This window comes from Portunus trituberculatus, chromosome 43, assembly GCF_017591435.1.
Source record: "Portunus trituberculatus isolate SZX2019 chromosome 43, ASM1759143v1, whole genome shotgun sequence".
In the NCBI taxonomy this organism is placed as follows: Eukaryota; Metazoa; Arthropoda; class Malacostraca; order Decapoda; family Portunidae; genus Portunus; species Portunus trituberculatus.
Genome location: NC_059297.1, coordinates 20016358 through 20030110, shown reverse-complemented (window position 1 = coordinate 20030110; position 13753 = coordinate 20016358). Strand labels below are relative to the sequence as shown.

The window sequence follows — 13753 nt, the reverse complement described above, 5'->3', positions numbered from 1 at the left end:
AAGAAAAACTTGAGGGAGGTGTGAAGACATTTTGGATTGTCACCGAGATAGCAGTCCAACCTGGGGACATTTCTGGTTCCCTCTCCAGAAAGGGACTCCGAGGTTGGATTTGGAGTCACCAATTTTTTCATTTCTAATTTTAAGTGAAGGGTGTGTAAGCGTAGTAGGTGTATGTAGTTTTGAGTGAAGAAGGAGAGGGCAGGCTGTGACTGCCCCCTTGAGTTGTGAGACACAAAGAGAAACATTCAGTGAGATCACAACTACCTTTAATGGAAAGTTCACAGCACCCTCTGAACTAGAGCTGTAGACCTTGCTGGGAGTAAATTATTGTTTCGGTAGGTGTCTACTACCTCCTCCATATGCTTTAGTTATTTAGTTATTTAGGTCTTCAAGGCAGAATTGTGAAATTACTAACCCTCCTTCTAAAAAAAAAATCACACTCTAACTCCTCTTTCCAACAATGTACTATCTAATGGAAGTACAGCAATGAAATACATAGAGAGAAGCATAAAACTTTTTTTTGAGATTTTAAGGTTTAAAAGCGACTCTATTCTTTTAATTGCATTCATGGCCCTTAAACCTCCAGGCTATGTGCAAAAAGGCAGATACTAAATTGTTTGTTTACCCTCCCTCTCTCCTTGTATCACTTGTGTTATAAGATGGAGACACTACCTTTCCACATCACTAGCGGTAACTTACTCTAGAGAAAAACATCTGGAGATACTTACTAATATTTTTTGAGGTGAAAATTAAATATTTTCTGTTACTTTCATCTGTTTTTAATGGGAAGATAATAATTTGCATTTTTATCCATTCAAGTATTGAGTTGTGGTTCCTCAAATGTATTACTATGGCATGTGTGACAACAGTGAAAAGGTAAGAGTGTGCAGGAATATTTGTATGAGTGTGTGATGGGAAGTGGTGTGATGTGGGGACAGACGCAGTGGCAGAAGGCTAATGGTTGCTGCATCACATGTATGGTCTTTGTAGGTTCAATCTTCATTCATAACCCCAAATTACAACTTGATCTCTCTGGCACAGTGATGAAAGTGGTAGTGAGAACTAATCAGATTACAAATGAAATGAAGGGGAAAAGAAAAAGTAAAGAAAGAGTTGCAAGTAAAAACACAGTGAGGCCATCAACCCTTAGTGTACAGCCAAGGAAGATGCTAGTTTGTCTTCAGATGCAAGCGACCAACACAAGAGCTTTGTTTATTCATTTTGTTCAAAGAAAATGAACTCATAACATTAATCTCTCAATTCACAAGGCATGACATGAATGATGGATGAGAAGAATAGGCATAACGTAAATGATGGGTGAGAAGGATGAGGTTGAAAAAATCATCCGCATCTCTTTCATTTACTTATTTATTTATTGTACAATGGTGCCTTGTGATAAGGAACCTTGATGCAATGGATTTCACACAATAATGAGCTGGGCAGATACTAACCAATTTGTGGGGGGAGACCATAATGGTAGTTTTTTTTTCTACGAATACAGCATTCTTGAGTGGCTGCATTGATGAATACACATATGATACGATAAACAATCCAAAAAAAGGTATGTGTTTATCTACTCCTCCATGTTAGATACCACTGTAACCCATTTTGTTGGTCTACAATTTACAAAATTTGTAATAAGGTGAAGAACCACTACTGCTTGGCTGTGGGGTCACCGTAGAAACACTCATGATAAAATGGGCTCCTAGCTTGGTTGGACTTGCAGTCTGCTAGTTATGCCTTTCTGTTTGAATGTTGTTGGCCAAGCAAGAATAATGACACTGGCAAACTGAGAGAGAGAGAGAGAGAGAGAGAGAGAGAGAGAGAGAGAGAGAGAGAGAGAGAGAGAGAGAGAGAGAGAGAGAGAGAGAGAGAGAGAGAGAGAGAGAGAGAGAGAGAGAGAGAGAGAGAGAGAGAGAGAGAGAGAGAGAGAGAGAGAGAGTCTGGGTTGACGAAGTGTAGACAACATAAACAAACAAAGATCCCTCAGTCACTTGGTTTTTTTGTCTTCATTTACCACTCTTAGGAGGTCTACAATTTCATTTCTTTCTTCTTTTAACTGAGGATAATTTAGTATGAAGTGGAATAGGTTTTCTTCTAGACGACATAATAAGTAAACTGTCATAAGCGCTGGCAAAAAGAAGAAATGCAACCACTTGTCCAAACTTTTCTCTCTCTCTCTCTCTCTCTCTCTCAAGTACTTCTTCCAAGAAGTACTACTTGTTCACATTGCAGATTACTGCCTTAGATTGGTTATGAGGGTGGCCATATAGCGAGCTTGCAGCAAGATGATAGTCCATAACGGCAGAAAGTAAATACAATGTCAATACAGCCACTTCTCCAAACTTACTTGCCCCAGTCTCTCTCTCTCTCTCTCTCTCTCTCTCTCTCTCTCTCTTGTACTTCTTCCTAGAAGTACTTGTTTGTGTTGCATATTACTGTCTTAGATTTGCTGTGAGGGTTGCCACATGGCAAATTTGCAACAGAACAATAGTTCATAGCAGGACTGCATGTGTAAGGTGTGTGTACAGGTATTGGCACTCAGCACTCGGTCGCACTTCCTTGCGCAAATGCTACATTTAGGTTGGGGAAGATTTCGATATAGAGAACACATCTTGATTTTTACCTCAACAGTGATGCAGAACAAAAGTTAAAAGGATTTCAGAAATAATTCCAGAAATTCACTAATTTATATTGAAACAGAGGGAGAGACAGGGTAAATAAAGGCTGTTTCACACCGGATGCAATGCCAGGCAAGACACATTGTGCCGTCAAGCCAGGCTGACTTTGGTTGCTATGGGTATGTTCACACCAAGTGTGATACTAGGCGAGACATTCCCTGCGGCAGGCTGACTTGACAGTTCCTTCTGCAGCAATAGAAAACATTACTCTATGGTTCCTTGACGTGAAGGAGGAGGTGGAGGAAGAGGAGTAATTAATGTTATCTTTAGCCCTGAATAATAAGAGGAAAAAGAATTGGATACATGAAGAAAATATGAAACGACTTGAATGTACTGAATATGTAACGAATATCATTATCTTATTCAAGAGCTAGAAATGGATGAGGGAAATTTCGACAATATTTCAGACTGACTCCAGCTCAGTTTTCTGAAGTTCTATCATTCATTGAACAAGATATTAAGAAGCAAGGCACCAACTACAGGACATCCATCAGTTCAAAATGAAAGACAGTGAGTAAGTGAGGAAGATTTGCGGAGTCAGGTCACTGTAGTCAGAAAAAGGTGTGGGCATCTGGAGACAAGAACACAAAGGTGGGAATCCCAAGAGGGCATGAATCATCAATGCTATGGCTAGAAAAATTGCCTGCTCAGCAATCTTGGAATCAGTGCAAGCAGTGTGGTGAGTATGTGTCACACAGTTTTGCATCTGGTGTGAACACACCTACTGGAAATACACTGAGGCAATTTTAAGCCACCTCCGGTGTGAAATGGCCTTAAGGAGGTGAGAGAGGTTAGGACAGGAAGCTACATCTTTAATTCATCTATTCTTGATAAAACAAATTTTTATGTGCTTCTTAAATAAAAATTTTATTCTTTTATTTCAGCATTGATTGTTCAATAAGGTGGTTTAAATGTTCAAAATATCTATTTTGCATTATTGAAAGATAAAAAGAATTACAGAAAAGTGGAAAAAGAGGCTGTTAAAGGTCTTGCAGACAAACTGCTCTCAGTAATAGAAAATTTGCCGTAACGGACACCCTCTCACACTCAAAGTGTCTTATCACGAGGCACCACTGTATTTTGTCACAATCTTGCACATCTTTTTTTTCATTAAGATGTGATGCTCTCTTTAAGGATAATTCCTAAAGACAAACCAGATTTTGTAAATATAGATAAAAAAATGACAAGTTGAAGCTAGGAAACATGACAATTGAACTTACCTGCTGCAGCCATGCAGCCATCTCCTCAACAGTCCAGTTCTCAACATCATCTTTTTGGGGCACAGGTGTAGCCATGCTTCCCTTCTGTGGCTCAGCAGCACTCACAGGGCATTTCTTCCTTGAGAACCTGTGTGATAAAGTTTGTATAGTTGTATTGAACACCTACTCAAGTGGAGGACAGCGGAAATACATTGAACAAGAGGAAATACCATATATGGAAAAGAAATAAAGATGGACAGAATATTTTTGGCCTGGAAATCCTTTCTTATTAAGACCAACTAAGACTCTGTTAGTGGCTGCGAGTTTCAATTGCACTGTTGTGTGTGAAGACTCACTCACTATAGTTGGTATGAGATAATATAGCATACATTGCTAAAAATTTTCCACTTATTTCCATTAAACTATGTACACCATTCAGTAACTTGAAGCCTCCACACATTCACCACACAAATTCATCAAATGTTATCTTCATAAATAATGCATCAAATATCAAAATACAAATCACACAAACATATAATATATACATATATATATATATATATATATATATATATATATATATATATATATATATATATATATATATATATATATATATATATATAAGGTTGCACAAATCTTAAACTAAATATCCTACCAATACACATCCCATCTTTCTCTCCCTCCACTCTCATGAGACAACACTTATATAGACTGCATTACCAACTATTAAGCTCTACTCACTAATATAAAAAAGAGTTTGTCCATGATTCCACAGTTTCCTCTCAGGTTTGGAACCACAACCTCTCGATTTATACCTTCTCTCTCTGCCAAACTACTTCTTCTGCCCTTCACTTTCTTTGCAGGACATGACATAGGTATCTCATGTTTATTATTTTCTTTCCTCAAAACAATCTGTCATTCAAGGTCAAAAGTCATATACTACATCAAATACATAATCACACGTCAGTCACCTAACACACCCCAAAATATGGCCAGTTTTGTCATTTGTCAATCTGAGACTTGGGGGCAGAGTTTGACCTAGCCCAGTGTAGACAAACACAAAGTCGAAGGTCACATACAATACATACTGCATATCCTGGACTACAGTAAGCCCCTGCACTTGGCAAATCTCAGCTTGAAGAAATTCACTTTTGGCGGTAGGGTGGCCACGGACCATCAAGTGCACGCTTGGCGATTTGAATTCAAACTTGGCGGTCTTGTGGCGGCCCCACGGCAAACCACGCAGCTCCCCGGTGATGTCAGACCTCTCTCTAAACCTATCAGAACGCAGTGTGAGAGTCCCCTTCAGCCATTTTGCTTATGCTACGCTCTGTTCTGCTAGCATGGGAATGAATTCTGGCAATTTACTGCCAACATGTCGTCTACCAGCGTGGTACTGGTGGGGGTAAGGACAATGGTGATGGCAGCAAGGACGAAAGTGGGCGAGGGAAACAGGTGAAAAAATGGGAGATACAGCCTTTATATCATGTCTTATTAGCTTTATTTATTGTTTATTGGTCTGTTTTATACATGTGTTCTAATATGTGAAGGCAAAAGATTTTATTTCAACTCGAAAGATGGTATTTTAGGGGTCAAAAGAGGGACTTTGACAATGACCAAAGACTAATTGAGACATTTTTTTAGGTCATTTATATGGTATAAAGAACTCGCATTTGGCGGTAGTTTCGCCAGACTAATTAATTCGCCAAGTGCGGGGCTTACTGTATAAGATGATTGGGTATATAAGACAAATCCCAATTTTTGAGGGAAAAGTTTAGGTTTTGAGTTATTACCATTTACTGCTGTATAATACGATCCCTTTCATGGTGGAAGGAGCTACTGCTCACATGGTTGGCCGAAGGGTAAGGGAGTGCAGTACTGACGAGCTGTAATATGAAGGTTCCCTCACTTAAGTACTTTAGTATCATGACAAAATTTACTATCCCTGTTCTGCACAGTTCCAGGTGTTTCTGAGCTCCAAAATGGCAAAAACTTGCATTATTTTTTCTTGATGACTAATTATCATCACAGGTTTGTTGCTGTCCCCTCACTAGGCCCTAACGAGCCATAACATGACAGGTTGCGGTGGCCTTTCCCTCACTACCACTGCTGCCAGTTTCAAAACAGTTTCAAAACACAGTCACCCTTAATTCATTTCATCTTATAATGAGATTAGCTGTGAGGGCTATGATTGGCTAGCTGAACATAAAAAGTATTTATTGATGTCATGGTTTCCGTCAGCCTAATCAGCAACTGATGATCATTATCATGGTGTGGCTGGGTAAATGTCTGTAAATGTGATGCTGTCAGAAAACATTCAACATCCACAGAGAGAGGAGTTCACCCTGTCATGGAGCCAGTAAATTGTGTACAGTCAACTCTCAAATAACACAAGGGTTACATCCCTGGAGATGTTGCGTTATTCAAAATCATGTTATTAAAACATTATTTTCTCATGGAAAACAATGGCAATAGGGAAGATTACGTACCTGGTCACTCAGTAGGTCTGCCTATTTTGAGGATTTTGTTATTCAGACCTTAAAAAAACTACTAATACATCACTAGGTCACGGAAAGAATGAAAACACACATTCTCATTGTATATATTAGCTCTGATGGTGCCCAATGTGCTCTCCCTTAGTTCCGTCACATGGACAATCACCAAGGTCTTTTCTCCTTTAGCATAGCGATATAACACATCAAAGTTCTTTTCAATGGTTATAATCATCCTTGATTTCTTGGAATCACTTTCCTGTGAGGAGGTTGAAGGATGCTTGGATGCCATAGTATATCACATTAGGTGAAAATGCAAAGAAATGAAATTATCCAATCATTATGCGGTTAGCTCCATATTGAGTGAGGAGTGAGACTGAGGACTGTGAGAAAAAAACACCTCCAGAGGTGTTATTGTCTCATATGTACATTAAGTTCACAAAATTTTTATTGGCTTTCTACAAGCCTTTTGTGATGCACACAGTGAAATCTTGTATGAAACACCAGAAACAAAGCAGGTGAGGAGGCATTATTTTGTTCACTTATGTGTCAGTGGCTTTGCCTGTGTGTAATGGTGCCGATAGGCAGCAGCTAATTCTTCTTCTTGTGACCCCCTTTAGCTTGTGTGTTGCTTTCACCACACTATTTGTGTTTCCACCCCTCTATTGCCTGCTATAATGGATATCATATCTTTGCATTCTTATACGATCATGCCATGAGGATCAATTGATTCCATGGCACTGAGTAATAGTGAACTACTATTGAAATACTGCTTCCCTTGCCATGATCTACTCTCTCTGTAACTTCATCTGGCAGAGGAGGACTCAGTGATTTAGTTGGGCAAGCAATTCTCCCTCATACCCAGATTTTGCTTACTTACTAACAATATGTACACAAGAACAAACTTATTATATAACTGGATGGGCTTTTAACTCTGTCAATATCAACCCATTCTAACCCACCCTAACTTAACCTTACCATTTCTCAGCAATGTAAAGCATAAATATAAAATCTGTTCCAGCAGTTAGGTCAAGAAATAAAATAATATCCATACAAAACACACAAATAAGTCCTGAGCCTCTCGTTACAGTTCTTGTCAGAAGTAGCATGGGTGTGCATGACATCATCAAATCGCATTAAATTGAATAAGTTACATTATTTAAATATATCTCCTTAAATATCAAGTCAGTTCAAATTGACATTGTGTTATTCAAACTTGTCCTAATCGAAAGTTGACTGTACATGCATATTCAAATATGTGCATATATGTGTGATATATATATATATATATATATATATATATATATATATATATATATATATATATATATACATACGTGCACGACCCTGTCCGTAGATAGCAAAAGTCCGTTCTTTGCAAAAGTACGTAAAAAAACTATAAAATGTACATAAAATACTGTGTAATCATTAAGAAATCATTCAAGCAGTATTACAAAGCATTAAGTACAACAAATAACCTGAAATAGATGACATGAGCATGGTCAGTTTAATAAATATTAATAAGCAATACAGAAAACGAAGTTTACCGGACAATAACATGCCCGGAATGGACAATCGCACACATTTTAATATTCGCCCGTAGATTAAAGCGGACTCCAGAATTTGTCCGTAGTTTTTGAAATCCGTTGATGGGAGGTCCGTTGTTTCGAGGGTCGAGTGTGTATATACTGTATATATATATATATATATATATATATATATATATATATATATATATATATATATATATATATATATATATATATATATATATATATATATATATATATATATATATACAGGCAACCATCGTTTAACAAAGATTCACACAACGAAGTTTCGCTACAACGAAGGTTTCGTTTTACTACCATTTGTTCGTTTAACGAACACCAAACTCGCTTTAACGAAGTTTCATCCAGGTAATTTTTTGCAAATTTGAAAGCCCCACCGTATCATGCAAGCTGACAGGCTTTTGAATACATCAGGAGCTGCTGGTACTAAGGCCTGCCTCAGGAGAAATCCTGAGACACCTGTAGAATAAAGATCAAGATCAAGCCTCTCGTGGACAACACAGGCGCTGCAGATACAAAGGCCTGACTCAGAAGAAATTCTGCGTCACCTGTAGCATCAAGATCAAGATCAAGATCACGCGCACCACTCACTCCCCAGTCAAAACATAACAGCGTCACCAGCAGCTCATCTTCCCTAGTTCAACTTACCACCAAAACGCCCTGCAATGTGGCCTAACGTTCCTAAGAAGACCAGGAAGTGTCTTACTCTCGAAGTGAAGCTGGGTATTATTCACAGACAAGAGAGTCCAGAAAACTAATAACATTGCTTGCCACCATCTTGACTCCATCTACTGTCTACTATTTTCAAGTCAGCAGACTCTATTAAGAAGGCTGGTGAGACCGCATCTTCCTTGAAAGCTAAAACTCGTGACTCTACAAGAGATAAAATGGAAAGCCTTGTGGAAATGTGGTACATAAGTTTTGTATGCCGTACCATGATGCGCACTATGTTTACACTCCACAGGTTGCCGGTTAGTGTATTTCCCATTTCACTCTCCCTCCCTTCATAAAGTTAAGATCATCAACATTATAAAGTTACGTACATACATACATTAGTGTACATTATAATGACTTAAATCAAACTACCTAAATGTTTAATTTCATAATTTTTACTTTCATTAAACCTTTTACTGTACTATGATGCACTCTCGCTTTGCTTACTCTCAATGGAAGTTCAAATCAGGGGTTAAACTTGTTACAATCAGTTCGCTTAACAAAGTTTCGCTTAACAAAGTGTTTTTTAGGAACGTAACCCCTTCGTTAAGCGGGGGTTGCCTATATATATATATATATATATATATATATATATATATATATATATATATATATATATATATATATATATATATATATATATATATATATATATATATATATATATATATATATATATATATATATATATATATATATATATATATATATATATATATATATATATATATATATATATATATATATATATATATATATATATATATATATATATATATATATATATATATATATATATATATATATATATATATATATATATATATATATATATATATATATATATATATATATATATATATATATATATATATATATATATATTTTTTTTTTTACGTAGGGAAAAGGGCCAGCCAAGGGCAAAAGAAAAAAAAAAAAAAAAAGGATTAAAGAAAAAGGCCCACTTGAGTGCTGGCTCTCCAAGAAGTGACAAAGCATCAGCCAAACTTAGGGAGGAAATGCCTCGATACCTCCCTCTTAAAAGAAGACAAGTCGTAGGAAGTCGGAAATACAGATGCAGGGAGGGAGTTCCAGAGTTTACCAGTAAAAGGGATGAATGACTGAGAGTACTGGTTAACTCTTGCATTAGAGAGTTGGACAGAATAGGGATGAGAGGAAGAAAAAAGCCTTGTGCATCGAGGCCACAGGAGGAGGGGAGGCATGCAGTTAGCAAGATCAGTAGAATAGTTAGCATGAAAATAGCGATAAAAGATAGAAAGAGATGCAACATTTCGGCGGTGAGAAAGAGGCTGAAGACAGTTAGTCAGAGGAGGGAGTTGATGAGACGAAAAACTTTTGATTCCATCCTATCTAGTAAAATCGTGTGACTGGAATCCCCCCCAAACATGCGAAGAGTACTCCATACAGGGACGGATAAGGCCCTTATACAGAGTAAGCAGTTGGAGGGGCGAGAAAAACTGGTGGAGACGCCTCAGAACACCTAACTTCATAGAAGCTGTTTTAGCAAGAGATGAGATGTGAAGTTTCCAGTTAAGATTATGAGCAAAGGACAGACCGAGGATATTCATTGTGGAAGAGAGAGACAGTTGAGTGTCATTGAAGAAGAGGGGATAGTTGTCTGGAAGGTTGTGTCGAGTTGATAGATGGAGGAATTGAGTTTTTGAGGCATTGAAAACTACTAGATTTTCTCTGCCCCAATCGGAAATCTTAGAAAGATCGGAAGTCAGGCGTTCTGTGGCGTCCCTGCGTGATCTGTTGATTTCCTGAAGGGTTGGTCGTCTCTGAAAGAACGTGGAAAGATGTAGGTGGTATCATCAGCGTAGGAGTGGATAGGGCAAAAAGTTTGGTTAAGGTCATTAATGATTAATAGAAAGAGTGGGTGACAGGACAGAACCCTGAGGAACTCCACTATTAATAGATTTAGGAGAAGAACAGTAGCCGTCTACCACAGCAGCAATAGAACGGTCGGAAAGGAAACTTGAGATAAAGTTGCAGAGAGAAGGATAGAAGCCATAGGAGGGTAGTTTTGAAATCAAAGCTTTATGCCAGACTCTATCAAAAGCTTTTGATATGTCTAACACTACAACAAAAGTTTCACCGAAATCTCTAAAGGAGGATGACCAAGACTCAGTAAGGAAAGCCAGAAGATCACCAGTAGAGCAACCTTGATGGAATCCATACTGGCAATCAGACAGAAGATTGTGAAGTGACAGATGTTTGAGAATCTTCCTATTCAGGATAGATTAAAAAAACTTTAAACAAGCAAGAGATTAAAGCTATAGGACAGTAGTTTGAGAAGTTAGAACAGTCACCCTTTTTAGGAACAGGCTGAATGTAGGCAAATTTCCAGCAGGAAGGAAAGGTAAAAGTAGACAGACAAAGTTGGAAGAGCTTGGCCAGACAAGTTAAGGGGTGGCCACAAGAACTCAAATTACCTTGGAGTGGGCCACTGCCGAAAAAATTTGAGAAACACTGGTAGTGTACCACAGGTGGAGCACAAGTTTTATTGTATCATTGCCAATTCATAAGCAGGGAGAAGCTACTCATCTCCTCTCAAGTCTGAGGGTAGCGTGGTAGGTAATGACACTGCGTCAAGATGAACCAAACGCGACAAAGAGGAAACAGCGGGAAATCCAAACGCAATTAATGTGTTAATATTTTCATATTTGTTTTATGCTGTTTTCATGTCAGGTGTTCTACTGCTTCATTTGTGACTTCTGCATCTTTTTGATGTAATCCTGGTAACATTTACTTCCCATAACTTGGCAACACTGGATTCAGGATTGCTATGTTTGTTCTTTTATGGACATTGTCCCATTTTGGTCCGTTTGTCCCTTAATTTTCCTGAAAAAAAGACAGCCTTAATCTGACTTCGTATTATTTTACTTTAACACAAACAACAACATGACTTTTGTTACCCTCCTCATCTTATGGAGCTTTTCATTCTGACTAATTTGAACCCATACATACCAATCACAAATTGTTTACAACATTGATAAAAATTTTCAAAAATTTACCACTTTTTTGGGAAAGTGAGTAACACCCACCCATGTGATGGACTCACAGGCACTGAAGAACACCATTATATGTGTTCATTCGTGTGAATTGTCACATTATGAGTGCACACATGAAATAAATGGCAATGATTGGTTCTTTTGTTTGAGCATGCAGCCACTGACTAATGAAAATAATACAGAATAAATCTAACCAATCAGAGCAGTCTGTGGAGAGAATCAACTCTATTTGAATTCAGTCTATGGAAGATGTCTGCCCAAGTAGGGTTTCGCTTCTATTATATCAATTGTGTCGCCAGATTTTACGAAAAGGGATAAGGTAATTACTTTATATTAATTTCTTAGCATTGCCAGTCGGGTTAGGTTAGTTTGCTTTGGTTTGATCCCTTGGTAAGTCAAGAATAGGACCTCCTTCTTTTCCTCCATCCTACCCCTCCCACCTGCTCCAGCAAGCTTGGGGGGACTGTGGGGAATCGGGGGTTTTAGGGGGGAGCCAAAAGAGGCGAAATATGGCGATCCGAAAAAAAATTCAAAGAACAAAAAAAGCCGTTTTTAACGAAAAAATAGGAAAATTTACTAACCTAACCTAAACCTAAACCAAACCTAACCTAGCCTAGCCTAACCTATCCCTAACCTAACTTTAACAAACCTAACTATATTTCAAAACAAATGCAAATAACCCAAGGTCACAATCCATACACCTGTCTGCCACCATATTAGAAATCACTGGCTGGAGCGTGGCTCGCCGCAGCTTGCTGGACTTAGAGAAAAACTCGCCGAACACCACTGCATATTCCCAGACCTATTGCAGTGTTATTATTCATTTGCGGCAGGTAGTGTACTTACTGAAAATGTTGTAAATAGTAAGAACAAATCATCTAGAGTTTATTGTACGAAACTGTAACAACCAACCAAATCATTGTGGACTTAGATTCTGCAGGCACCGGAATATTCATTCAATTACTACAGCCTTACAAAAGCCATCCTGACATTAAAAACATCACAGACATGTTGTTTAGTAAGTACTTTATCATCTTGCATGCTTGTTTTAATGATTAGAAAGGAGGTCCTATTCTTGACTTTTACCGATCCCTTTAATTGTGTTCGATAAAATTCATTCTGTTTTGAGGAAGACATATCAGTGGTGCTGCACGTCACCACAACTAGGGTACGTTAGCTAGGTTAGGTTAGGTCAAGATATACCAGAAAAAATGCTTCGTTTTACCGCAAAATCGTGTTTCCGTAAGAGACCGGGGGGGATGTGTTAAAAAAAAAAAAAAATTTTGCGATAGAAAATAAAGTGCATATTCATTCGAGTTTGGTCGAAAAATACCAGAAAACATTAATTTCGTCCAGAAGTAAGTTGTTGGTGTTATTGTAAAAATTTACCCTTTCTACACGTATATTTACTTCCCAAGATGTAGTAAGTTAAGGGGTGGCCACAAGAACTCACATTACCTTGGAGTGGGCCACTGCCGAAAAAAAAGTTGAGAAACCCTGGTCTACAGTACTTTGTATTACCTGGAACATCAACGCTGTCATGTCATTTCAGAATGATCACTTACCATCAAAGTCGATGTGAAAACACTTGTGACTTGGACAGCAGTAATCGGTGGAGCCAGGAGGCAGTGCCTTGCGTAGTGACCTGCACGTCACTCAAGGTGTCAACACTCACCGCCGCCCCTGTCGCCACCTTGATCTTGATTTTGATGTTACAGGTGGCTCGGTATCACTCCAGAATCCTTTGGATCGGCAATTCCTGTAGAGGACAAACAAAAGACAAGCAGAAAAAAAAGCAGTAACCTGCTCACTAATTATTCTACATCTAGCACACCACATTTTCTCCAGAAACTCCTTCACAGCCTCAATCATCCTTTCACTCGTCTCTCTACACTCCACAGTAATAGTACACAGTCCCAGCAGCAACACCATCTATTCCCTTCCTGTCTTCCCCATTCTTTCATCCCTGTTATGCCATAATTCAGTCAGAATAATTTGCATCACCTCCCTCCTACACTCAAGCACCACATGCTTCACCTGACTCATCCTCTTCCATAT

At 38.2% G+C, this 13753-nt stretch overlaps 1 protein-coding gene across 2 annotated transcripts in view; it reads right to left on the bottom strand.

The window, feature by feature from the left end:
* The window catches only part of LOC123518322, a 104363-nt gene extending 90843 nt beyond the window's left edge, over positions 1 to 13520 (bottom strand). The window contains exons 1-2 of one of the 2 annotated variants that reach the window (XM_045279078.1): positions 13261 to 13520; positions 3902 to 4028 (exon numbers count right to left, since the gene is read on the bottom strand). In XM_045279078.1, the coding sequence (XP_045135013.1) occupies positions 3902 to 3976 (75 nt within the window). In that variant the 5' untranslated portion in view covers positions 3977 to 4028; positions 13261 to 13520. The remainder of the gene's footprint in view (positions 1 to 3901; positions 4029 to 13260) is intronic. The other variant, XM_045279079.1, reaches the window with a different exon arrangement.
* Between the last annotated feature and the right edge of the window lie 233 nt (positions 13521 to 13753).